Below are 25,911 nucleotides of genomic sequence, written 5' to 3' on the forward strand. Positions count from 1 at the left end.
TGAAATGAAAGCAATACCAAGGATTTCGAGGAGGAGGCCGAAGAAACTGAGGAGCAAGAGAGTGGAGATGAAGGATTTCGTATGGCACCACACACGGCAGGAGAGGATGAAGGGGAAGTGGAATCACAGCAACAGGAAGGGGAGGAGGAGGAAGAGCAGCATGGAGGGCTGCGAACATAGTGGAAAAGCACGCAAGTGAAATTTACACCCCCCAAATTGTCCTCTTCAGCACACTTGGTACCACAGGAAGCACTTACAGTGGCCAGCCCCGTAGGGGACGTAAGACCAGTAGGGATGCTATTCAGGAGAATTGATGAAGGAGAACCACCAGCACAACGACGAGTGTCACTACCGCAGATCAGTCTGGCAATACTCGAGTCACAAGTTGTACCAACAGCAGAGCGTACTAGTAAGCCTGACCATATGGGTAGTGACCTAGGCGGCGGGAGAATGGCAGACCGTACTGTTGTGACCTTTTTCACACATCGCCCCATTGCAAATGGGGACCCTCTCTTTTCCTGCTTTCTAGGGTTTTTGTTAGTGTCCTATGACCTTTTGCTGCAGTTTCACCAAGCCTTGTCCAGTTCAGAGCATTTCAAGCCTGACGATTGAAAGTTAGTTTTTGCAAGTTATGTGATTCCGAAATGCAAACACCATTAGAGTGCTTAGAGAGGCCAAAGGATGAAGATCGCAATTGATTTGGATGAATTTGGACAGCTTTCTATTTTTAGAAAGTTTGCTTTTTTGCTTTTTCCTATTTTTTAGGAAGTTTCATTTTTGGCATTTTTAGCCCGATCCCCGGTATGGCTATTTTTAGAAAGTTTTCCCTATTTTTTTAGGATGTCTGCTTTTTTGCTTTTTCGGAAAGGGAACCTAGGGTTTGCACTGATACCACTTACCAGCTTCAACCGGAACTTGAAAATTCCAAGTTTTGATCTAAAAAAGCTAAATCCCTAGATTTTAGGCTTTTTGCTTTTTCGGGATGCAAACCTAGGGTTTACACTTGCACCACTGACCAGCTTCAACCGGAACTCGAAAATTCCAAGTTTTGACCTAAAAAAGCTAAATCCCTAGATTTTAGGCTTTTTGCTTTTTCGGGATGAAAGGTTTGCACTTGCACCATTGACTAGCTTCGACCGAAACTTGAAAATTCCAAGTTTTGACCTAAAAAAGCTAAATCCCTAGATTTTAGGCTTTTTGCTTTTTCGGGATGCAAACCTAGGGTTTACACTTGTACCACTGACCAACTTCGACTAGAACTCGAAAATTCCAAGTTTTGACCTAAAAAAGCTAAGTTCCTATATTTTAGGGGGTCATGGCACCTTCAAAGGATAATCAGCTCAAAAAATCATCCTGATCCTCAAATGTCCTGAAATTTGGCTAAGTCTGGAATGTCATCCTGATCCTAAAATTTGACTAAGTCTAGAAAATTGGAGAATCCTCCAAAAACTAGATTTTGCATTATTAGTTCTAGAGGCCCGAAACCACTCTCAAACATCCTGACAATATATATGAAATATAACTTAAAGTATATATTCTTATACTTAAATGTTATATTTCATATATAGTCCGCCCTCTTGAGAGCCTCCAAAAGTCCGCCTTGAAGAGCAAAGGTCTAGAAGTCCACCCATGTTGGAGATGTCTAAAAGTCCGCCATGTTGGGAGGTAGACCAAAACTCCACCAAGATGGGAGAGATGCTTGAAGTCCGCCCAAGAGGACGGATGCCTAAAGTCCGCCCTAGGAGGTGTCTCCAAAGTCCGCTCAAGGTGGGAATGTAGCCTAAAGTCCGCCCAAGCATGCCAAGTGATGAGAAGCCAAGTTTAAAACTCCGCCATAGGTTAGAGAGCCATGAGGAGGTGTCTCCAAAGTCCGCCCAAGGTAGGAGAGATGATAGAAGTCCACCCAAGTGGGGGACACCACCAAAGTCCACCCAAGATGAGACACCACCAAAGTCCGCCCAAGGTGGAAAGCGCCTCAAAGTCCGCCCAAGGTGGAGAGCGCCTCAAAGTCCGCCCAAGCATGTGGGAGCACTCTTCAAAGTCCGCCCAAGCATGTGGAGAGCGCCTCAAAGTCCGCCCAAGGTGAGAGGTCATGTGGGAGCTAACTGCAAAGTCCGCCATGCCTTAGGAGAGTCATGAGGAGGGACCTTCAAAGTCCACCCCATGCCTTAGTCAAATCTACACCTTGATGGAGGCCATGAAGGAGCAATGTCTAAAGTCCACCCCATGCCTTAGCCAAAATTTCGCCTTGATGGAGCCAAGTCTAAAGTCCGCCAAAGGTTAGAGAGCCATGTTGGAGGTGCCACCAAAGTCCGCCATGCCTAAGGGGACTCACCAAAACTCCGCCCATGGTGCGGGTCATCCAAAACTCCGCCCAAGGTGCTACTGAGTGAATGGCCTTGAAACTCCGCCCTATCCTTCCATGTTGGTGGCCAACCCTTCAAAGTCCGCCATGTTTTGGAAGAGGCCATGATGGCCAACACTCTAAAGTCCGCCATGTGTGGGGTGCCCAAGGGGTGAAGTCCAAAGTCCGCCCTATGTTGGAGACCCATCAAAACTCCGCCCTACCCTAGCAAAATGATGCAAAGCTCTAGAAGTCCGCCCATGTTGGAGATGTCTTAGAAGTCCGCCTAGGGGGTGTGTTCCAAAGTCCGCCCTATGCCTTAGCTAAAAATTTGCCTTGATTGAGCTTTGCTCAAAGTCCGCCCTCCATGTTGAAGGGACCCTTCAAAACTCCGCCCAAGGAAGTAGATGCTAAGTATGTTAGGGGAAGGCCCTCTAAACTCCGCCATACCTTGGAGAGGTAAGCAAAGTCTGCCAAAACTTGAAGAAAATGAAGATAAACTTCCAAAAAGTCCACCTACACATAAAAGTCAAACAGAATCAACAAAAATACAAAGTGATGTCATGAAATTCCTTCAAGATTTCGAACTTAAATCCAAAATAGAAAGTTTTCAAAAGGAGAATATTGGAAGATTGATAAGGATTTCAAACATAAATCCAAAATGGAAAGTTTTTTTTTAAAAAGAATATTGGAAGATTAATAAATATTTCGAACTTATAGCCAAATTGGAAACTTTTGGAAGATATTTTCTTTGAATTTGGAAACATGACAACACTTTCCAAAAGAATGAAGTTAAAATTGGAAACATGATTTGGAAGATTTTAAGGGTTTTTGATTGAGGATTTAACTTTATTTACAAATACTTCGTTGTAAACTTCATTTCTACACCAAGAAGTTCGAAAATATTAAGGAGAGCATAGTAAAATACTTTCAGTTTGGAGTTCATCTGGAGAAAGTTTTGGATATTGCTGGAAGATGGATAAACTTTTTTGACAAAAGTTTCACAGATTTTTGGAGAAAGACAACCAGTATAAGGACGAATTATTGAATCTCTCCTGAATTTTTGAGTATTTTTGAAGGTGAAATTAAATTCATGATGCAGATTTATGTATTTTCTAAGTTTTTTCAGAGTTTGAGAAATGATTTTTAGTAAATTTGTTCGAATTTCTAAGGGAGGAAAATCATTTTTTTGGCTAAGTATAAGAAATTTCCGGAGTTATAACACTTGGTGTTGGATTGTGATCACAGTTATCTTGAAGGTTGGAGAATTTACATGTGAAAATCCCATTCTCATGGCTAAGTATGAAAATGAAGTGAAATTTTCCAAACACTTAGTCGTTCGCAGCCTCGATTTTCTTTAATCCAAGATAGATTTCTAACTTATTTTCCTTTGGTTTTACAGGTCGCAGGAGGAAATAGAAGCGGGATCAACATAGAGATCGCAGTTGGAGTTCACAGGCAAGGTTCATCCGGGCGTGAAGATAGCCAAAATTTGGCTAAGTATGGGAAATGTTGAAGGCATGTCAAGGTATCGAGAAGAAGGACATGATCACAGCGAATGCCTGAATAGCTTGATCCCATCATTTCATATTTGCAAGGGGTTACCCAAAGCTTTTTAACCCTCCTCCCACGCAACATAAATTGGCAACTAAAGGCAGGATCATCACAGAAAACACAAGTGGAGTTTCAAGCCAATTTCAGAATTGAAAACGGGACCACGAGCAAGGTTCGTTCGAGCATAGAGAGGGACAAAATTTGGCTAAGTATGAGAAATACTTCGCGAAGAGATTTCTTCTCCAAATTCGAGGCACTTGAAAGAATCTCAAGGCATCAAGAAATAAAAGTTCTCAGACTTGGTGAAAATATGGGAAAGTTAAATAAACTTCCAACTTCTTGAAGGATTTCATCTCCTGAAGGAATTAAAAAGACAAGCTCCCAAGCAGAATCAAATGGCGACAAGAAGGAATCAAATTTCCATACTTAGATGATTTCTTGACACAAATTGGAGAATTCAAGGAAGACATCCAACACGTTGAGGTGGCGCCTAGTCATTTTCCAACCGATTAGATCGCTCCAAGTCAGCATGTCCAGGTTCGATGAACATGACTTATCAAGAAGCTTCTAGAAGGGCACACTTCACAATGCAACAACCTTCTATTTTCATTGATGGTTCATATTTAGCAAGAAGGACAAGTGTCCCAAATGTAATTGGTCGAGGGTAGTTAGTTTTGGGAAACCCTGATTAGGGTTTATAGCTTTCAATCTGGGCCCTTGATCACTGTTTGATCTCGGCCGTTCATTTATTCTTGAAAACTATATAAGGCTACCTCCTCTCATTTGGAGAGTGTGAGGTTTTTGATTTATTGTTGCTTAAGGTCATTTCCAGATAATATATTGCATGTGCGCAGCTTTGTAATCTCTATTATTTAAATGATTTGCATGGTTTCAATTGCCTCAACACTTAGTTAGAATTAATTTAGATTTGCTTTCGTTGTTGTTAATTTGAATGAAGGATTTGATAAGTATCAATTGACGGTGTATCTCCGCTCATAATTTTGGTAAATGGATGATTTCCATTCTATCGTGCAAAGTTAGTCTGAGCCCATCCCCTGTGCATCCCAACATCTTGATCATAAGCACAACCCATTGAAGATTGCACCGGCCTTGTGTAGTTGTCCCTAGTGTGGTGAAGCAAGGTTTGGTTCCTCGAGAGCACCCAGTTGATACCGTCTCCCGAATTCGTAGGATTAGATTAGCCTTCCTGAACCCTATCTCTTTTTCCCTTTCTTTTGAAAGTCTAAATCCCAGAAAATCCCCCCAAAAAAAAAAGGAAGAAGAGCCTAAAAATTGCTAAATCCATCTAAGTCCAACAATTCAAGAATACATGTCAAACGTAAGTTCCCCTTGAAAATTTCAGCATACACTACCCAAGAAGCTATTCCACTAAAGTCACTTGTTCGCACATATAGACCTTGGAATCAATAGTGATTTTTCAGGAGAGGATAGAATACCTTCAGGTATCCTATCCTAATGTTTGGTAGATGATAAAACAGACACCAACACGTACGATGGCAGAGGAGGCCGTACAACATAGCCCGGATGGAGTAGTTCAAAAGACAGTTGTACTAGAGGAAGTTGTGAAGACAGTAGTACAAGAAGCAGTCGTACAGGAGATAGGTACCGGTACAGCAGATACTAGTACTCTGGATACTGGTACGATGGATACTAGTATGATAGGTGCTAGTACGATACCAGTAGGGGGAGATGAGTCTGGGGATGTACCGATGACAGGAGGAGATGGTCTGGAGGAGTTGGCAGTACTAGACACACTAACGGACGAGGATATAGATGCATCTCTGGACGAGTGGTTGGGGCAGTTTGCACTCACACCTCACCCTCCCACCTCACCTTCACCACATGCCGGCAGTTGGACGAAACCAAACATAGCATAGGACCACCCCTATCACAGATCAGGATGAGAGGATGTCTGCAGAGGAGCAGAACAGAGCAACTGGAAGTGGTGGACGTGGCTCAAAGATCATCGACGTTGAGGAGAGCGGGTCTGGAGGACTACTGGCAGGTTTTCACCTCACTCCGCCAGACCCTTGTGATCCAACAAGCTCGCTCCAGCGGCTCTTTGGGGAGCTACAGGGGATAGAAAATAGCACGTGGAATGGCACAGTTGACTGGACAGATGGATGCCGGCAACTCAGCTGACGCTGAGAAGCTATGCCACTTCATGACTTCCGAATATGCGGACAAGTTTGCATACCACTTTGAGCAGCAGGGGTGGCTAGACAGTAGTATGCTGGAGATGGTACAAAAGTGGATGCACATGCGACTAGTGGAGGGAGTGGGCGCCTTGAGCAGTATGGAAGGATCTTTCCGGAATGTCTACCTGCAGATACGACAGAGTCAGATAGAGCAGCAGACCCAGCGGTTGTATGCAGCAAAACTGGAGAAGGAAGGGGAGAAGCGTGCAAAGTTAACTGCACTGGAGAAGAACCTGAGGATTGAGCTAGAAATGAAGGTGACTACTTATGAGACCTGTTGCAGCATGCAGAAGGAGATACAGGTACTGGCAGCACAAGTGGTTGAGCCTACTCTACCGATGGAGCAGAAGGACAAAAAAGTATTGGAGGCCACACACATGGTCAAGAAGGCAAGGGAGCGGCAGCTGATAGCAGAGAAGAACCTCAGATTCCACACAGGGCAACAACCTTCTTCTTCGACCACCACAGGAACACCTCCTCCCCCTTCTCAGTCTTAGTCTTTTGTTTGTTATTCCAGCTCCTGTTGTCTTGGTCGTCTGGAAGACGACTACTTTTTGGGGGGGGTTGATGTTAGGGGTCAAAAACACATGTTAGTTTATAGTGGGGTCGGGTGTTTATGTTTGGTTATGTTTGAGTCGCCGAAAGGTTCCCGTGGGGTAATTGGTAGTTAGTGACGGTTGGCAACTTGGCCAACCGTCGAGTCTATATATGGTATGGATGGAACCTGGGTAAGGATGGTATTGTACTAGCATATTTGAGAATTCAATAAAGATATCATTATTTTGTCATAGCTGTTATGTTATTGTTATTTATGCTTTGATATATATTAATGTTCTGTTACATGAATTGTTGGTACATGTGGGATATCTCTGTTTATCCGTGAGTTTACCAACCTCACCATAAGGACTAAACAGGTACAACTATCATATAAATAATGAGACCCAGTAAACAAATTGCCAACATCATAAGTCCCCATCTTATGACATATAGTAGCATTACCAATTCACATTCTTATCTGCTTTACATAACATACCTATTTCGGTGATCAAATCATCAATCATCAATAAATAAACTGAAGCACATCCATGATAGAGAATCACCTGCTCTCAAACAATGTTTTTTTAATCCAGAGTAAAATTCCTACCATTGAAGAAACAAAGAATCATTCTTGATATGGAAGATGATATCATCTATGATGCATCACCAATTTAGGTCATAGATGTGTGTCATGCTTCTAATTCTCATCCTAACGTATGAGAAGTTCCTCTTTCTACTTTACCTCAAAGAAATAAATCACTACTAATTTCTAGTAAACACAGGAGGGGAAGTTGATTTTAGACATACAACACCATTGCGAGATTACATATGGTCTTCTTCACAATGGATGGGAAAGAACTTATCTTTAAATAGTTATTAAGCAACTCTTGTTCAAATTTGTGACAAGATGATAATATTAGGGTAATGCAGCAGAAGGGAAACCATGAGAAGTTGCAAAGTCGAAATCATCATGATCACCCGATCCAAGATTATTGCTTGAGGACAAGCAATCTTGGGAAGGGCAGACTGTCATGCCCCTGCCATGATTTCTATATTTCCCGAAAATTGTCTTATCATATAAGACTTCATAATTTTCTTATCTCCTAAAACAGACCCAGACATCAGTCTGACCCTGAATTGATACCAGAATGGGTTTCAATAATCAGGAAACTGTCCTCATCATAATCAAGTACAAATTGACAATACAGAAATGGCAGATTCACATCCACATACAAACCAGGTCAGTGATTATGTCTAAGAGATAATGTTGTCTTCATTAGATATCATGGACTCTCATATGGTTGATTCTCCAAAGTAGCTGACTTCATAGCTGCCTCATGTACTACACAGCTATGATTAAGAGATTACATTAATGCAGCAATCTGAGAAGTTGGAAGGTAGGTGACTTCCTTCCTTGATTACTATACAGGGATCACCTTATACTTCAGCAATTTGTCATTACTAAACAGTGATTCATCCAAGTCAAATATTGATTTAAGTGTAAACAATATGCAGCGATTATAATACGACATTTGACTATTACGAAGAGGTGCAATCTTACTAAGTTGGAGTGATTTCACTATGTTTACCAAATGATGCAATCTGATTACAACTGGTTGATTAGAACAAAACAGTGATTTACAAAAGAATGTTAAAGTGCAATATTATTAACCAAGAGGTTCTATTTATAGCTTTGACAAATATTTATCAAAGTGCATTATTAATAATTCTTCTTAATAAAGTGCGGTTTAGAAAAAATAATAAAAGTTACGTAGAGGGATGCAATAAAAAGTTATGTCTCCTGAATGAAACATCTATCAAAGGGTATGACTCTTTGATGTAAAGACATATATATGGAGATTGCAAATAAAGGAAAGGAGGAGAGGACAAGAAGAAGATAATCAAGGAACAGCATCAATAGAGATAAGCATTTAATCTGATAGGAATTTACAGACTTCAAATAGTTATATATTAAACAGCAGTTTACATACTTGTTGAATAGTGTGGTATGAAAGAGAATGCATGATGATTGGGCTGGGTTATTATTGGTCTTTCATTGATAGAATGTAGAATATTACATTGATTCTGTCATATCTGTTTCTATATAGATTGTCCGTTCTTGTTATGATTCTGTCTAAGCAAATAGAATAGATATTAGGATTCCTTAAAATTCTCACTTAATTGGCCATAGCTGGGAAGCCACGCCAATACAGACACCCCAAGTGGGGCTGGGAGACAAGAATGGAAGTTGTCATTCCATTCTCCTGGGCTGGGTGGAACAGCTCGAGGCACCTTGTATGGTGTCCCAGCTGGTGCTCGCTAATGATGATGAGTTGGTTGGATAGAACTATGAAAAAAATTCTTTTGTAATACTAACCTCATTGCAGGCCCTACATCAGAATACTGAGATACAATTTCCATTTCCAAGCATTATTCAAATCTTAATGGAAGAATTTGGGCAGATTAGGTTAAGTCCTAGTACGGGACATTACAAGAGTCATCTATCATCCATCATTTTTTTTGTCTTCCAAATCCACAACTCACTTTTTTAAATGCTTATATGGAACATATTACGTACCAAGATTCATTTCTCTACAATAGTACATCCACAAATTAAAGGTTTCTCTGAAAATGCAAACAAAACTCTAGTCTTTCTAGAGACATATGATCATTGACACCAAACATAGATGAGATATTTCCATACATACAACATGGATATAATTATCACCTATGGCTTTATGGGAAAAAGTCCTCTTAAATCTTGCATTAATTATCACCTACAAGTACTTGTATACATGGCTCGCAAATGAAATTCAACTTCTTAGGGATTGATGAAGCAATCAATTAAATTCTTTGTTCTTGGACATATGTTTAAGGAAACATCCTATGTTAACTTGCAGACCATTTTGCTCATAAAATTACAAAAATTGTATCAAAATGTGAAATTCAAATCCATAGAGATGATTTTTGGGAATGTCTGCAGCCAATCTTAGATCAACATGACCCTTAAGTAAACAAATGTAACCAAAATAATTATATATCAACAGCATACTTCATCTATCAGATAGAGTTACTGATGATTCCATATTAAGTTTCCTTTAAGGCATGTGTAGCATTTAAATATCAAACTATTTTAATTAAAACCAACTACATGTCAATGTACTGTCATATTGATTGTAGGGACCTAAACATGGCTGTGTAGGTAATTATGTGTGGCTATATTGTCCATTGTAAGGGATTTATTCACTAATCATGTAGTCTTTTACTGGTTCCAAGAGATGTTCCCCTTATTCTTGCAATAGACAGAATTCACTTGGGTTTGAAAACCAACGAGCTAGAAAAAAGATTGAACTTGAATTATTGATGAAACTGACAGATGAAAGAGTTTCACCAACCCATAGTGCTCTTGAAAGAAAGTGTTCTTAACTAAAGACTAAGTGTTGACGCCTCAGCATTTTATTGAAATTACCTAAAGAGTTCAACTCTGCTCGAACTTTGAAAACGAAATTAGTAAAAGCTGCATGGCAAGTCCATCAAGGGTTGTGTGAAGGTGCATGTTTTCTATCTTATTTTTTAATTTCAGAAGGGCATCACAAAGTTTGATCTTTTAATCACTAGAATTATTGCTAAATGATTGTCAACTGTAGAAAATATAAAGTAACTGTTTCACTTCTTGATCTATCTGTTGGATGGCTGGGTTTTTGAGGCCACAAATACAAAATGTGTACAAAAAGCCCTGGGCTATCCCTAAAGATGGCAGATGAATCAATATAACTTCATTGCATTTGTTATAAAGGAACCTTCAGGTCTATATCTTTCTTCTTGTGGCATTACTGATTTGAACCACACTCATTTTAAATATACCTATCATCTTCCAAAAAACAATAAGAATTTACTTCATGTATTAAAGTTTTAATTTTGAAAAAAAATTATTTCACAAATCTACTGCCTAGCTGCAAGCCTACAACTACTCGATGAATTGCACTGAAAAACTCTTAATGGCAATGTTTTATTCTCAAATAATCTTTGCCCGTCACAATTTCAGTGAATGTAAAGGATCGAGAAATAAGACATTCAAAAGGAACTTTGATGTTACATACCTGTAGATTTTGGTACATTGTTGATGGTGCCCAGAACTAATCATGTGCTTTGCAATCTCAAACAGTTCTGGTAGCATCTTGACTGGAACAAGAGTTTGCAATACAGCTGGTGCAATATCAAATTTGGACCCATTTTCAGTCTTCCTGAAAGAGGATTGAAACATGGAATTCAAGCCTGAAGAACTCTTTCTTGCACTTATTGAATGTTTGTTTGTAATTGGTAAAAGGCCAATTAATTGTTCTGCCTCAGCAACTTTGCTGCAGCAACATGGAACAATTAATAATGTTAAAAAGTACTGAATAGGTAATAAGAAAATAAAATACATCTTAAAATATTCTATTACTGAGGATTAAATGAAAATTCATAACATTTGTTTCCTGCCTAAAAGGGAAACACTCTCAGACTGTCATCAATGAGACAAGTGAAACTTGAAAGCACAACATCAAACATGTAAAATCATTTAGCATAGAAGGTGCATTCAATGGGTATCAAGGGATGGAAGTTGGAATATGGTGTTGCATCCTTTCTTATAGTGCTTTGTACTTCTGGAGATGTCTCCAGATTTTGAATATTTTAAATTTTTCTGTGCATAGGTGTAAGAACACTCCTGTTGCTAAACAAGTTTTTTGCAATTCTTCCCACATGTAATTATGTCAAACAGTTGGCATCTCTGTAAATGTGACAAGTTTCTGATCTCTTCTCCAAGTTTAAGAGGACAGATATTTTGACAAACACTTTACATGCATTAACATAGAAGAGTTAAACTGAAATGATTAAGTTTGTTTCCACATTGCCATTGAATATCATTTATAAAACCTCAAATTGCATTGATCATGTTAAGGAGGCAATTGACAAGTCCTATAAATACATATTAGAACTCGTGTACAAATCTGCTGATTTGAACTGTGAATTTGTCTGTCTGATAAATTGAAATAAGGTTTCCACTTGAAACTTTGAAACAATAGTGCAATTCAAATACATTGGGACGGTTCATTTCCAAATGAATTTCATAGACTTGAATGACTAGCACAGAATACAATATCTGTTCACTTACAGCAAGTACATAAAGCTTAATTAGGAAATTTTCTGGCCTTTAGAGAGGTTGAAGGAAGTTTGTAGGTTACCCTTAGGCTCATGTCCAAATTCTCATACTGCCTGTTGACACTACGCCAGCTTAACACAACCTCCAAGAACTCCCACGAACTGGTCTCGACTGTCAAAACCCCCACATCATTCCCTTAATTAGCAGCTAAGCCACAATTTTCTGCCCTGTGAAGCTTCCAGCTCCAATGACAAGCAATCTCAGCAGCTGAAGGTCAAAGTAGAGTCCAACAAACCTCCACAAACAAGTACTGGAACTGAAATACCACCTTGTTTGATTGATCAATTAGTAGGAGTCTGAAATTCTAGACGTTTACTCCAAATTGGAATGTTGGATTGCTCGATTGGAATCGCCTAGTTGAGTCACTCACCTAACAGGAAAGGAATGCAAGCAAGGAATCTCATGGACTTGTTGTGACGCATTCACACATCGCCCCATTGCAAATGGGGACCCCCACTTTTTGCTTTCTGGGGTTAGCCCTTTTGGTTTTGTTGTTAGTCGTTTTAGTGTCTTAGCCTTTGCATTGAAGGGATTGAGTCAGGTGGATCTCCTCAAGAGGTCAAGTCAATTGAGTGATTAGGGGGTATTTAGATCATTCCTAGGGTGTTTTTTGTGTACTATCCGGTCGCACTTCAAGTTGCTAAATCAAACCTTGGTTGAATGCATAATGTCCTCCTAGGTCCCATCCCTTACATCAAGGATAGAGCAAATTTGCCTTAAGGAGTCTAGAATGTCATCCTAATCCTCAAATGTCCTGAAATTTGGCTAAGTCTGGAATGTCATCCTGATCCTGAAATTTGACTAAGTCTGGAAAATTCAAGAATCCTCCAAAAATGAGATTTTGCATTATAACTCCTGAAGGTCCGAAACCACTCTCAAACATCCTGACAATATATATGGAATATAACTTAAAGTATAAGAAAGAAGAAAGATATTCCATATATGAATCCTGATGGAGAGACTAACATGTCAAATTTCGCTCCTGACCCTTCCAAAGGGTCCAGAGCGAAATTCTCTATAGGTCTTGTCCTTAGCCATGGTCTAGAGCGAAATCCTCTTTTCAAGCCTTCTGGGGGGTCAAATAAGTGTTGTCTTCATGAGAGAGGGATCCAAAGGTGAGAATCAAGGTAAAACGAAGTAAGAGGAAGGTAGAATTAAACCTAAGGGAAGAATTTCACTCCTGACCCTTTCAAAGGGTCCAAAGTGAATTTCTTCATGTGGCTCTATACCTTGCTCCAATCTACAAGCTAGCTCATACCCAAGCAATTTTGAAGGCCAAAGACTTGTTCTTAATGACTCAAATGCATGAAGGATGGAGCTAAGTGAGGGAAAACAAGCAAGGTATGAATTTTGCTCCTAGCCCTTCCAAAGGGTCCAGAGCGAAATTCTAGGATAGGTCCTATCCTTCCAAGGGTACTTGGGCGAAATAGCTAAGATGTCTTTGTAATTCAATTCTTTTGAGCCAGAAACCCCTCAAGGTACTTTGTTAGAGGTATGACCAATGTGATTGAGGGAAAACTTTGAATGTTTGAGTAATGTCTAAGGCAAATTCACCAAATTCTCTCCTGACCCTTCCAAAGGGTCCAGAGCGAATTTCTCTTTCCTGGTCCTAATTGGCATAAGAAACTTTGTCCTTATGGCGTAGTGAAGAGAAAATTGTTGTGTAAGACAAAGTCAAGTGATAGAAGGTAAGGAATTTGAGCAAAAGCATGAATTTCGCTCCTGACCCTTTCAAAGGGTCCAGAGCGAAATTTCTCAAAAGACCCAAGATTTCACCTAAAGTCGTTGAATGGTTGGATTGATTTGCAAGGGTATGGAAGGAAATGTATCAAGGGTTGATTCTAAGACGAAGTCAAGTCAGTTTGAAGGTGAATTGAGCCTAGAATAGGAATTTCGCTCCTGATCCTTCCAAAGGGTCCAGAGCGATTTCCTCTGGACCCATAAGGCATTTTACCTTGCCCCAAACTAAGAACTAACTCATTCCCAGGCATTATTGAGGGAAAAACACTTGTTTGGGTAAGGAAATGTGGGAGATGAAGTCAAGATTTGAGCCTAAGTGCAAATTTCGCTCCTGACCCTTCCAAAGGGTCCAGAGCGAAATTCTTGTATGACCTTATTTCCTCACAAAATATTGAAGTGAGACGCCAGTTTGAGAGCAAATTGACTTGATGGTGATAGGAGGAGGCTTGAGAAGTTATATCCAAGACAAGAAAAGGAGAAAGGAGGTGTGAAATGAGCTCAAGGAAGAATTTCGCTCCTGACCCTTCCAAAGGGTCTAGAGCGAAATTCCCATAACCTCTATCTTGCTCCTTGTTATGACCAAATTTGTTGACTTCTAAGGCATGTTGGGAAGGCTTTGATGCATATTTTCCTTTGAAAGGTAGTTTGAGGCGATGAGGTGGTGAAAATCAACCTAGAACAAGAATTTCACTCCTGACCCTTCCAAAGGGTCCAAAGCGAAATCCTCAACTTGACCCTATATTTTGCCTAATGCATCAAAAAGACCTTGTTTTGAGCTAAGTGGATGGAAAATTGACTTGATTGTGATGAGGAGAGATGGGTTTGATCAAGTTTGAAAGGTAGTTTGAGAGGAATAAGTGTGAAATCAACCCAAAGTGTGAATTTTGCTCCTGACCCTTCCAAAGGGTCCAAAGCGAAATTCTCCATAGACACTATTTTCTTCCTTGTTTAGACCAACATCCTTGTTCCTTGGACATAGTGGGGGTGGATTGATATACTCTTGCCTTAGGAAGTGATTGAAAGTGAAGGAGATGAAGGATTTTGTCCAAAAGCATGAATTTCGCTACTGACCCTTCCAAAGGGTCCAGAGCGAAATTCCTCAAAACACCTATTTTCTCCTTGTGTGTGGTCAAAACCTTGGTTCTTATGGCGTGGTTGAGGGTGGGGTGATGTATTCTTGCCTTTTGAGGTGGATTGGAATTAATTAAATGAAGGAATTAAGCCTAAATCATGAATTTCGCTCCTGACCCTTCCAAAGGGTCCAAAGCGAAATTCTCAAAATCTCCTTTTTCTCCTAATTTCATGTTGAGCCAAGTGTTGATCAGGGTGAATTGGGCTTGAAGATATCCCTAGGCATGTATTTGAATGGGTTGTGATTCCAAAAAGTGAAGATTTTGAGCTAAAACTTAAAAATCGCTCCTGACCCTTCCAAAGGGTCCAGAGCGAAATTCTCAAAAACATCTAATTTGCTCATGTTTGTGATCAAGATATGGATTCCTAAGGCATTGGTGGAGAGTAGATTATTATATACTTGCCTTGAGAAGCAATTTGGAGCAAGGGAGGGATGGAATTGTGTCTTAATCATGAATTTCACTCCTGACCCTTCCAAAGGGTCCAGAGCGAAATACTTTGAAATCCCTATTTTCACCTTGTTTGAACTAGGCAAAGGGCTAGTTGTCAGATCATGATGGGAGGAGGTTTGAAGGTTAAGTTCAAGATTGGGAAATAATGAAAATGTGAGGTCTAATTGAGCAGAATGACAAAAATCGCTCCTGACCCTTCCAAAGGGTCCAAAGCGAAATCCTAAGATAGCCTTATTTCTTGCCAAAAACACTTTGAAATTGACATCACTTTGAAGGTAATTGAGTAAGATTAAGATGGGGATAAGACCTAAAATCCAAGCTTAGAAGTGAGGTTGAAGGAAATGGTCAAGATTTGTGCATTTGACAAAAATTGCTCCTGACCCTTCCAAAGGGTCCAGAGCGAAATTCCTATAGGGCCTGTCCCTAGAAAGGATCCTGAGCGAATTCCATTTTGGTGCCTTCTTGTTGATGATTTAAGGTAAGAAATGCCATGTTAGGATAAATATATTATGTATGCTAATCATCTTTTGGTTTTTTTGCAGATGGAGGAAGATCAAGTTAGGACAAGGATAACCTATTCCAGTCCCATCATCATCAAGGACACTTCAAATGCATAAAGGAGAACTCAAGGTGTTTTGAAGTGTTGGAAGGCTACAAGTGTTCAAGGAGTTGCAAGCTATCTTCAAAACCTTCATTTTGCCACACAAAGGAACCACATGCTACCAGAGAAGGAGTGACTTGACCGTGAGGCGGCCTCATCAAGCACATAGGAGTCAAGGGGGTACATCATCCACAAAGTACACCAAGGACAGAAGAAGACCAACCAAACACAAACATCAAATAGGGTGGCATCCCAGTTACTATTCCTCCAGCCAGATTGGTCCACCTCAACATGTCCAGATTCAATGTACCTGACTCACCAATGATGGCACAAACTTCGAGGAACCTACCCCTATTTCCTATTGGTTCTCAAATATTGAATGTAATTTTCTCATTGGCTAAAGGAGTTTATTATAACAAACCCTAATTAGGGTTTTTATCTTGTAATCTTAGCCATTGATTGTAAATCAATCAGAGCCATTGAAATGTAAGGAGCTCACTATATAAAGCTCTGGCTCTTCATTTGTAAGGGTTAATAGTTAAGAGATAGCTAATAGAGGTCAGAATAGCTAATAGTCAGTAAAATAGAATAGCAAATAGAATAGTAACTAGAGTAGATTAGGAAGAGAAGGCAAGAAATTGTTACCTTGATTGTAAATAAACTCCATTTTCATTGAAGTTATGGTGAAATGTGTCGTTTCTTTGCAATATGCATGGTCTCTCGTTGAATCTTCATTTTAGATGATAGATAATTAGATTGAATGAAGGAAGTTATTGAATGCACTCGCGTGGAATCCGCTTAGTCCAACCCACTAGCCTCTTGCTGATTGTAAGGGCGCCCTGCATGGTCAACTGGCATAAAATAAGCTTAATCTCGAGTTGTTACACGTCTATTGTTCATGCATTAACTTGAATGGTGATCAATGTCCGATGGTGTAACAATTTGATCTTCAAAATTCCCTTAGAAGATCGCACTGAGTTGGTGTCGGATTGTTCAATCTGATTGTGAGACCCAGCCCAGTAGGACTCCACCTAGTCATTCATCCATCTTCTTGCATTCTAGGTCTTAGATTAGATTTTCCAAACCCTGTATCTTTTGATAATTCTTTATCTTTCGGCCAGTAGATAAGATTCAAGTTCTAGCAGATTAGACGCTCAGGTGTTTGAATGTAAGTCCTCTTGTGATTCCAGCATAATCACATTAGACCAAATTGAACTTATCCACACGTAGAGACCCTGCATATAAGAACCTTGGAGTTGCCTCGATTGATCCTTAGGCGAAATCTTCAGCATTCGGGGAAACTTTGTTCAAGAGAGGATAAGATACTTTGGTATTTTATTCTGTGTTCACATGTGCATTAAAAACACATCAACAGGACTGCCCACCAATATTTTTTCTTTTCGCATCCAACTAAGCTTAGGACACTCAGTTCAATATTAAAGAAGGTCAACTAGCTTAATAACAACTACAAACAACCTTATTATTCAACACCCAATTTTGAAGGCTCACACTAGTCCAACTCACAGCATAACACTAGGTTCTAAAAAAGGAAAGGAATTTTTTATCCCCCAGCAAATTCCAATGGGATGGCTCAGGCTAACACAGTGAATGCAACTTGCCAAAAGTCTTCAATAAAATATTACCCAACTGAAGGAAATTTAGAAACCCACCTATGGTAGTGAAGGCAACCAGGAATAACCAACCTATCTTTCTAGTGATACCAGAAGTCTCTCGATGCACTTGCTTTTTTCTTCCCACTTTGCCTTTTTCTATATGCTGAGCTGACTCTTTGCACTCCACGTTTGCATATGAGACAAACTTTAAAGCTTTAATATCTTCAAATCGACCCCCTTGCCTTAAGCTCATTCATTCAAACACTCCATTCCCTCAACAATTACAATAATTAGCAATTGCCAAAAAATTGTCCAAACCAGAGTACTCTTCTTTGTATAATCTCTGCAACTCTAACAAAATTAGCTTCAGCACTAGAGTATTCACCTTCAAATCTAGAACCCACAATCGAATCTGCCAATCATTTTCACTTAAGTTGGGACTTTAAATGAGTAACACCACATTAAGCAGGGAGGATCTTTCACCATCAAGATTAATCTTCTCCAAGAGGGTTTTCATCCTCGTGAAGGCTAAGATGAGCCAAGTTCAATCCACAAACCACAAGGGTACCACAAAAGAAAATGTAATAATTTGCATAATACAAATGGGCTCACAAAACCTCATATACTTTTCTTGCCAAACTTTCCAAAAGATACAATCTAGAATTCACTTTTAAGTAAAAGCTCCTTTGTGCTCCAAAAGACCTTTATAAAATAAAAATAATATTTGATACACAGGTTCCCAAAATCATGTGTCCATTAATTAAAAAAATTTCATTCTCTTTTCAAAGAGCTATTATACCAAGGTACTCATTAAATTTTTTTAATTAAATTAAGCAACCTTAGTAAGATAATTTAATTAAAGTCAATAATACAATAGAGCTGTAGAAATTGTCAAAAAGCATCATGATCAAAATCTAATTGCACTAGATTAATATTGATGAAGAATAATGAGTATCAAACCCAACCGACTGACTTACTATAAAAAGATGCCCTCTCCAAGAATCTTGGAGAACACACAATTCACTTCGAAAAGTGGCATAAGTGTCCTCAAGACCAACTACGCTCATTGGCAACATCAAATATCCCCTCTAACAAGGCTGCTAGTCATCGAGAGAGTTTCCATTCTCAAGAAGGTTGAGATGAACCAAGTTCAATCTCACAAACCCACAAAGCATATCTGCAATAGTTAATAGATTTTCTAAAACGGTACATTTCATAGAATGGAAGACCAATGATGTAATTCATATATCTAGCTTATTTTTCAATGAAATTGTGTGATTGCATGAATTGCCAGAGTATAGCTTTAAACAGAGATACTAAATTTGTTTATTAGTTTTGGAAGATATGGAAAAGATGAAGACAAGGTTGAAGATTTAGAGTTACATATCATCTATGTAGATAGATGAACAAACAAAAGTGGTGAACAATAGTTTGGGTAATTTGCTGAGATGTTTAGTAAGAAAGAAGTCAAGAAATCTGAATTTTGTATTAATGTAAGTTGAGTTTACATATAAGAATTGAATGAATAGAAGTCCACTGAAAAATGTTAGTTACAGTAGCATATGGAAGTAATCCATGGAATGTTTAAAAATTGGAGGATATCAATAATGAATAGAAGAGGAGTGTAGAAGTAAGAGAGTTTGCAGATCAAATAGAGATAGTACATAACAAAGAAAGGAATTAGTTGGAAACAATGAATGTGAGATACAAGGAGACAGTTGTTGAGAAAAGTACACATAAGGAGTTCGTTGTAGTATCCCCAATAAAAATAATTTTGATTTTACAATAAGATTTACAAAGCAAACATAATAACCCGTTAAGGTTAGAGAAATAATCCAAAATAACTGAAAGGAACCCTTCCACCTTTTGTTCACCGAGAGCCCAATCTGGGAGGGTTAGAGCATACGGTGTTCCGGGGATCGTTAGCACCATAAACCAACAAAAAGCTGAATACAATAATGGGCAGCAAGCCAGCCCATTCCGCTTATCCAACGGGTAAACAAGAAACTTGGCGGTAAACTAGCCAAGACACAAATCACTCAACCGCAATGTTTCAGCAAGGATTGAATTGCAACAAAAGATCAACTCGACCGCTTATTCAGCAGGAGGACCATTATAAACATAAAATCACTCAACCACTAACTCAGTGGGAGGACAAAACTTCAAAACTGAATTATAGAGCAAGGCGGTGGCTAAGCCAGCCTCTTCCACTTATATAGTGGGCAAGTAAAACTTCAGAAATGGTTAGTAGTACTACTACTTAACCTTACAATATAGAAAAAGAGAGATAGAACAGAGAAGTAATGTTGTCCAAACTGATAAAACACCAAATCCAACACACTGAAAGAAACTGCTACTGCTGTCCCTAATTTTGAGCATCAATAACATGCAGATTAGCCATTCCCAATTTCACTAAATTATTCATAACTCCCCCAAAACCCATCGGAATTGCATCAAATCAAAAGAAAATGATAGATATAAAATAGGCGACCAAAATAGAACCTCAAACCAGCAACTCGAGAGTGGAAAGAAGATGCACGCATCCCAAGGCAGCAAGGAAAGGGGATAGTACAGCAGAAAGTTCGATCTGCTCCAAAAAAATAGAATCTACACCAAACACCACGCCAAGTTAGAAGAATGTTCGCCTTCCCAGTACGCTTCCAAAGAGCCAATACCCAGAATGATGGGTCGCACAGGTAGGGAGATACGAACAAATCTTCGCTTCAGCCACACCAAACTAGCAACTCCAGAAAACACACCACACACTGAAAAACTGAGATTACACACTGAAAACTTCACCAAGGATACACCATTCAGCTAGATACTATGTCTCAAGTGCGAAACTGGCAATACCAGGGAGCCTCACTCCGAAGCTTCAAGTTCAATCGCCAAACCAGCAACATAACGATGCAATTTCATCAGATAACCAAAATGAAAGCCCAAGGTACATACTTATAGCTTTCTCCTCAAATCGAACTGCATTTCCCTCCAATATGGGATCATTCAAATCATAGTTTTAAAACTCGTGGACTCGCCACGGACTCGCGAGTCCATGGGAGCCACGAGTCGACTTGCGAGGCGAGTCCATCTGAAAGACTCGCAAGTCTTTTGCAAGGACTCGCGCGAGTCTTTTGCATGGACTCGCGAGTCTTTCAGATGGACTCGCGCGACCCAGAAAAAAAGTCATGCAAGCTTTAAAATTGAGTTTAACATGTGAAAAAATTTGGTCTCTTCGTCAAGATTCATATATGGAATATAACAGGAAATGTCACTTATACTTTAAGTTATATTCCATATATACTGTCAGCATGTTTGAGAGTGGTTTCGGACCTCCAAGAGTTATGATGCAAAATCTAGTTTTTGGAGGATTCTTCAATTTTCCAGACTTAGTCAAATTTCAGGATCCTTCGATGATGCCCCTTGACCCCAACTTGGGGGCGCTGCCCCCAAACCCCTGTCGAAAAATACAGAGGGAAATTGCGCCGATGGAAGTAGGGAAAATTTAACCTCTGAGTCTGATTAGGCTCCATATAAAAGCATAATTAGCATTGAAGAAATCTTGGTATTATACATTTTAGAGTTGAAAGTTTGAAACTATGAGTATGTGACATGTGTAATGTTTCAATTATGGCTCTTATGTTCTCTAAATGCATTAATTTCTTTATGTTTTTTTGTAAAACTACAGTTTGTTTTTTTTGCCGAGTCATTGCCGAGTCTTTCACGAGTCCGAGTCCGAGTCCAAATTTTTGGTTTGCCGAGTCCGTGGCGAGTCCGAGTTTTTCAACTATGATTCAAATTACCTTTCATTTGCTCCAATTTCATTTCATGTCATTTCCTAGACTTGGCACCCACTCCAAAACTCTTGGGCGAACTTTTTAAGTTGTCAATATGTTATAAAATAATAACATTACAAAGCATCAATAACATGAAATTTGGGCACCCACCTGACTTAGGAAAAATACGAAACTTAGGATAAAATAATATTTCCCTTTTTCCTAAGTTGTCCATCACAATCAATTAAATATTAAAACTGCATGCCTAAGGTATTAATATATTAAAAAGTATCTTCATCAAAAATACTGATTATTGCCAAAATCAAGGATGAAGTTGTGCGATGAAGACCACAGAAATGTGTTGAATCAGGACCCTAACCGAGACTGCTAAAAATAGAAATACTCAATACAACCACTTACTAAAAATAGTAAGTCAAGGAATTCTACTCTGAAAAACATGATCTTCGCACCCAGAGAAAGAGCTTGTAAATCTCAATAGAACAGCATCATCCAAATAGCCAAACCCTAACTTACTAAAAATAGTAAGTTCTCACTTCACCAAACAATCACATGCATGTTATGCCACCCTAGAGTTCATGGAAAACCCAGAAGAAAACCACAAGCAGAACTAAAGAATTCCCTCCTGACAAACCCTAAAAATCTCGTGCAGAACTCCACAGAAGTCGAAAACCCTAATTGTCCTTTCCAAATAGCCTACGGGCCTTCTTAATAGGCCAATGGACCACTGAATGCACATCACTGAGAAGGGGACATTACAGTCTGCCCTCCCCAAAATTTCTTGTCCTCAAGCAACTGAAAGGCTGGATGCATTAAAATTTCTTCATTTTCCCATGTAGAATCCTCAGCTGGCAAATTCTTCCACTTGATCAAGTAAACCTTGATTGTCCTTTTCCTCAAAGAACGCTCCCTGACATCAAGGATAGCTTCAAGAATCAAAACTAACTCTCCCTCCTTATCAAGTGGAGGTAACTCTGCTGAAGCAACAACATTATGCCCAAGAGCCTTCTTAAGGCGAGACACATGAAATACATTATGAATCCTGCTTCTCGCCGGAAGTTCCAACTTATAGGCCACTTCTCCAATCCTCTTGTTGACTCTGAAAGGCCCATAAAATCGTGGCTTCAATTTCTCAACTCCACTCTTCTTGAGAGTAGACTGACTATAGGGCTGGAGCCTCAAATAAACCATGTCACCCACCTCAAAGGTGCGCTCAACCCGCTGTTGATCAGCATACAACTTCTGTTGATTCTATGCATGCTGGAGATTGTCCCTCAAGGACCTCAAAATATCTTGACTCTGTTGCATCATATCCTTAGCCTAAGGGGTTCTGTTGTCACCAAATATCAAGTTAGCGAAGCTAGGACCTTCATAACCATATAGTGCCATGAATGGTGACATCTGGATGGGCATGTGATAGGAGGAGTTGTAGCAATACTCCCTAGGTGAAGCTATCTCACCCATGCATTTTACTGCTTTGAGACGTAGTTTCTAAGATATCTTTCCAACCACTTATTCACTATCTTGGTCTGCCCATCAATTTGTGAGTGATGACTTGTGCTTGGAGTGAGCACAGTACCACATACTCTTAAAATCTCTTGCCAAAAAGAACTTAGGAACTTGTTGTCCCTATCACTCACAATGTTCTTTGGCAATCCACCTCTCGAAAGAACACTTCAGCAACCTGAGTTGCTGTAAATGAGTTGGTGATGGCGATAAAGTGAGCAAACTTAGTTAGTCTATCCACCACCACATATATACAATCCTTCCCCTGAGCTCGTCGCAACCCAGTGATGAAGTCCATGGATACACTTTCCCATTTTTTATTGGGAGTGGGCAAGGGTTGTAACAAACCAGCTCGCAGAGTGTGCTCATCTTTGTTTCTTTGACATGTATGACACTCCTTAATGTACCTCAAGACATCATTTTTCAGCCCCTTCCAGGAAAATATCTCTCGGATCTGCCTGTAAGTCTAGAAGTAAACTTGGTGATCAGCAAGGGGAATGTCACGGAAAGTCTTCAAAATCTTCTCCTTAAGCTTAGATTCAGTCACAATAAAGATCCTTCCCTTGTATAGAATCAGCCCCTCAACCACTTTGTACTTTTCATCATGAAAAGTAACCTCTATAATGCTGGTTGCAAACTGATTTTTGGCATAATCAGCAAGCAACAACTCCCTCCAATCAGCAGTAAGCTCGCACAGTGAGCTCAAGTGGGGCCTTCGGGACAAAGCATCAAGCACGCTGTTATTCTTTCCTTTGACATACTCGATATCAAAGTCGTAAGCCTGTAGCTTACTCACCCACTTTTGTTGCCTCTCATTCAAATCCCTTTGGTGCATGAAATGTTTAAGATTGTTGTGATCAGTCTTAACCACAAACTTACTCCCCACTAGATACTGCCTAAACTTCGCAAGAGGATGCATGATGGCAAGCATCTCTTTGTCTTAGATGGAGTACAATCTTTCCACTCCTCTTAATTTTCTGCTCTGAAAGACAATAGGGTGCTTTTCTTACATGAGGATTGCACCAACGCCTTCACCAGAAGCATCACACTGTAGCTCGAAAGGCTTAGTGAAATCAGGTAGAGTTAAAACAAGGCAAGAGCTCATGATCTCCTTAAACCAATCAAATACCGCCTGTGCCTTTTCTGACCACTCAAAAGCTCCTTTCCTTGTAAGATTTGTGAGGGGGGCAGCCAACTAAGAATATCCCTTCACAAACCTACAGTAAAAACCACAAAGACCCAAGAATCCCTTCAAGTGTGTTATGTTCTCGAGGGGAGGCCAATCAATGATAGCTCTAATCTTTTCGAGGTCTACCTTCACACCCCTTGCACTGATAATGTGACCAAGGTAGAGCAATTCTTCCATTCCAAATTCACATTTGGACTCCTTTGCAAACAGGGATTCGAATTCCAGTATGCTCAACACTTCATCCAAGTGTTGTAAATGCTTCTTCTAGGACTTGTTGAATATGAGTATATCATCAAAGAATATGAGCACAAACTTCCTCAACTGTTTCTGGAAGATTTTGTTCATGCATGACTGGAATGTGACCGGGGCGTTAGTCAAGCAAAAGGGCATGACTAGGAACTCAAAATGCCCAAAGTGGCATCTGAAAGCAGTCTTCTCCACATTTGACGCCCTTATCCTGATTTGGTAATAGCCCGATCTGAGATCTATCTTTGAAAAGAATACGGCTCCATGTAGCTCATCAATGAGCCCATCAATTCTCGGAATTGGGTACCGATTCTTGATGGTTTTTTGATTCAGAGCTCGGCAATCTACGCACATAATCTGAAAATCTCCTACCAAAAAGCACTTAGGAACTTGTTGTCCCTATCACTCACAATGTTCTTTAGCAATCCATGTAACCTGAACACCTCCTGAAAGAACACTTCAGCAATCTGATTTGTTGTAAATGAGTTGGTGATGGCGATAAAGTGAGCAAACTTAGTTAATCTATCCACCACCACATATATACAATCCTTCCCCTGAGCCTATGGCAGCCCAGTGATGAAGTCCATGGATACACTTTCCCATTTTTTATTGGGAATGGGCAAGGGTTGTAACAAACCAGCTCGTAGAGTGTGCTCATCTTTGTTTCTCTGACATGTATGACACTCCTTAATGTACCTCAAGACATCATTTTTCAGCCCCTTCCAGGAAAATCTCTCTCGGATCTGCTTGTAAGTCTTGAAGTAACCTTGGTGGCTAGCAAGGGGAATGTCATGGAAAGTCTTCAAAATCTTCTCCTTAAGCTTAGATTCGACCACAATAAAGATCCTTCCCTTGTATAGAATCAGCCCCTCAAGCACTTTGTACTTTTCATCATGAAAAGTACCCTCTATAATGCTGGTTGCAAACTGATTTTTGGCATAATCAGCAAGCAACAATTCCCTCCAATCAGCAGTAAGCTCACACAGTGAGCTCAAGTGAGGCCTTCGGGACAGAGCATCAGGCATGATGTTATTCTTTCCTTTGACATACTCGATATCAAAGTCGTAACCCTGTATCTTACTCACCCACTTCTATTGCCTCTCATTCAAATCCCTTTGGTGCATGAAATGTTTAAGATTGTTGTGATCAGTCTTAACCACAAACTTACTCCCCACTAGATACTGCCTAAACTTCGCAAGAGCATGCATGATGGCAAGCATCTCTTTGTCTTAGATGGAGTACAATCTTTCCGCTCCTCTTAGTTTCTACTCTCAAAGACAATAGGGTGCTTGTCTTGCATGAGGACTGCACCAACGCCTTCACCAGAAATATCACACTGTAGCTCGGAAGGCTTAGTGAAATCAGGTAGAGTTAAAACAGGGCACGAGCTCATGATCTCCTTAAACCAATCAAATACTGCATGTGCCTTTTCTGACCACTCAAAAGCTCCTTTCCTTGTGAGATATGTGAGGGGGGGAAGCCAACTGAGAGTATCCCTTCACAAACCTACGGTAAAAACCACAAAGACCCAAGAATCCCTTCAAGTGTGTTATGTTCTCGATGGGAGACCAATCAATGATAGCTCTAATCTTTTCGAGGTCTACCTTCACACCCCTTGCACTAATAATGTGACCAAGGTAGAGAAATTCTTCCATTCCAAATTCACATTTGGACTCCTTTGCAAACAGGGATTCGGATTCCAGTATGCTCAACACTTCATCCAAGTGTTGTAAATGCTCCTTCCAGGACTTGTTGAATATGAGTATATCATCAAAGAATATGAGC

The 25,911-nt window shown here is 39.8% G+C and overlaps 1 protein-coding gene across 1 annotated transcript in view; it reads right to left on the reverse strand.

Annotated features, from left to right (window-relative positions):
* The window catches only part of LOC131041903 (exocyst complex component EXO70A1), a 255,729-nt gene that overhangs the window by 223,399 nt on the left and 6,419 nt on the right, over window positions 1-25,911 (reverse strand). The window contains exon 4 of the mRNA XM_057975137.2: window positions 10,755-11,012. Coding sequence (XP_057831120.2) covers window positions 10,755-11,012 — 258 coding nt within the window. The remainder of the gene's footprint in view (window positions 1-10,754; window positions 11,013-25,911) is intronic.

Source organism: Cryptomeria japonica, chromosome 7 (assembly GCF_030272615.1).
Source record: "Cryptomeria japonica chromosome 7, Sugi_1.0, whole genome shotgun sequence".
In the NCBI taxonomy this organism is placed as follows: domain Eukaryota; kingdom Viridiplantae; phylum Streptophyta; class Pinopsida; order Cupressales; family Cupressaceae; genus Cryptomeria; species Cryptomeria japonica.